Here is a 2500-nt window from a genome sequence, read left to right on the forward strand (position 1 = left end):
GGGAAACGTGCAGACAAACCCAAGGAAGTGAAGGAAGCAGTGAGGGAAGTGAGACACAGGAAGATCGGTCTCCTTCACCCCAAAGTCTCGCTTCCTTCCTCGTTCTTCGTCACTTCTTCCTCCTCCTGCAGACTTCCCCGTGCACGAAGCACCTTCTCAGAGTCCGAATCAGCTCCATATCATCCTCGTGAATCCTGTAAAAACCACGATGGACTCTGTGGTTTGAATCCTGCAGCTTTTTCGGGGAATGGACGGATCCCAAGGAGAAGAGCTTGGCATTCTGGGAGTTCTCATTCGGCCGATGCAGCGCAGAGGATCCTTCAGACACAAGGGGGTGTTGCTCTAAGTGGAAATGGAGGAAAATACTTGGGATTCACAGACAGACCGAGGAGTGAAGAAGGGGTGAGACGGAAAATCAGTGAGGGAGTCCCGGTGAAAAGGAAGGCGTGGATTGAACAGGATTAACGCTGAGATTAAGACGATAAGAGACGAGGTTGATCTGATCTCTCCTCCTTTTCCTCTCCTCTCTCCTCCCCTCTTATCTCCTCTCATCTCCTCTTTATGCAGCCCCAACAACAGCCTCTGATCATCAACAGACTTCATGCAATGCTTCATTGGATGCATATATTAGATAATAATCTCTATCTCACTCCTAACATCTAAATCTACTTCCATCATGGATAAATGTTCATAAAATACATCCATTGTTTGTTCTATATGCTTCTTGAAATCCTAAAAAACACATCGTTTTTCTAGAACAGATTACAATTCGCCTGAAAATGGTACAAACAAGTGGCAACATGTGTGACGAAGGTGTTGCGCTGGGCTATATCATGCAATCGAAAGTGAAACTTAAGCTTGCTCAATTGCGGAGATATTCCCGCGAGAGTGCGATTAACTTAAAGTGGACCCATCATGCTATATTTGAATAATATAGTGTAGGACCATACCTATATAAGGAATATTTATACTTTTTTTTTTTCAAAATACCAAACAGATCATGCATTTTAGCCATGCCTCATTTTGCTCAATTTGCACTTTTTTAGCTCTGTTTTTGCAAGGGTTGATTCAGTGAGAACAGCACCACCTACAGGCCTGGCATATGTACTACAGCGTCTCCAGCGCTTTCGAACGGCAATGTCCGTGGCTGTCTCCTCCTGAGTTGGCCCAATAGCCGTAGCGCCACCGTCCTGACGTCAGGACAGTGTTCAAATCTGGATCAGTTTTTATCAGATCCGTTGCAGCCCCTTTTTTAGAGATTTGGGTATGGAGGAAAATAGAGAGGGTTGTGTTTTCTGACACTTGGTGAGTTCCCTGGAACACCGGGGACACATATTCATATATAAAAGACGTACAAAAGTGCATTTTGCATGATAGGTCCCCTTTAAATTAAATAATTAATTCACTGTAATACTTTCCATCCGCAGTCCCTCACATGAAACATTAAGAAAATGTATGAAAATTACAAACATAGCAGTACAAATACATAAAATGCAAGAAAAGTGCAAGAGTAAGAGCAGAATATACAAGTATTTAGGACATGGTAATACAATATATAGCAGCATCGATACATACAGTGCAAGAGAGGATACCCCTGTATTAAAGTGCATTTAGTGCAAATCTGGATCAGCTCCGTTGTTCCCACGTTTTTAGAGATGTGGGCACGGAGGAAAAAAGAGAGAGGGTTGTATTTTCTGACACTTGGTTAGTTCCCCGACACACCGGGGAAACACATTGATGTATAAAAGACATCAAAAAGTGCATTTTGCAGGATCAAGTTGAGGTGTTTTAACCACAAATGCTCAGAGTGGTTGCACGAACATTAGGTTGCATCGCTTTGTCTCCATGCCATGCAGCGCTATGCACTTCCTCATCATTAAAACTATTGAAAGCAGACGCAGAAAAACCTGCTTTGTGGACACACGCCTTTACATGGAATGGAGATTACTGCCTGTATTAACAGCAGGGTAATAAAGTGTCCGTCTCTTTTTTGGATTTGTCACTACTTGTGCACGTGGAAAAGGACATTCTTGCACGCTTGCACACGAGACAGTTATCAAACAAATCCTTCAAACTAACTTGCTTTCCTTCGTTAGTTTCTAAGATCTGAGTGTTTCCTTTGTATAGAATATGGAGTTTCTATTCAATGCACTCACCTGTATCAGAAGTAATGGATGTTTAAGGTGTTGTTGAAACCACAGTAGTTATTTAAGCCTGTTGATAAAACACATAAGGCGTCAGATCCTTATACTGTGAGTGAAGAAAGAGAGACAATAGGTGTTGTGAATTGTATTTACTTGTTTATTTGAGTTACTTCATACGTTTTTACTGTTATCTTTGTACATATGACTGTCTGTTACTATATTTTATACCTATATACCTTTACTTTTGTAAGAGACATTAAGGATGTTTTATTCTAAAGACAAATAAAGTTTCATTTCCTAGAATATTGTATCTGTTTGAATAGTAATTCACTGTTCTTTAATAACAGCGGAGTGTG

The 2500-nt window shown here is 41.0% G+C and overlaps 1 protein-coding gene across 1 annotated transcript in view; it reads left to right on the forward strand.

Moving 5' to 3' along the window:
* The window catches only part of pkd1b (polycystic kidney disease 1b), a 37834-nt gene extending 37341 nt beyond the window's left edge, over nt 1–493 (forward strand). The window contains 1 exon segment of the mRNA XM_034132778.1: nt 1–493. This exon segment is cut by the window's left edge and continues 288 nt beyond it. Within this exon segment, the coding sequence (XP_033988669.1) occupies nt 1–465 (465 nt within the window). The 3' untranslated portion in view covers nt 466–493.
* Nucleotides 494–2500: the final 2007 nt, after the last annotated feature.

The sequence above is a fragment of the Trematomus bernacchii genome, unplaced genomic scaffold (genome assembly GCF_902827165.1).
Source record: "Trematomus bernacchii unplaced genomic scaffold, fTreBer1.1, whole genome shotgun sequence".
NCBI lineage: Eukaryota > Metazoa > Chordata > Actinopteri > Perciformes > Nototheniidae > Trematomus > Trematomus bernacchii.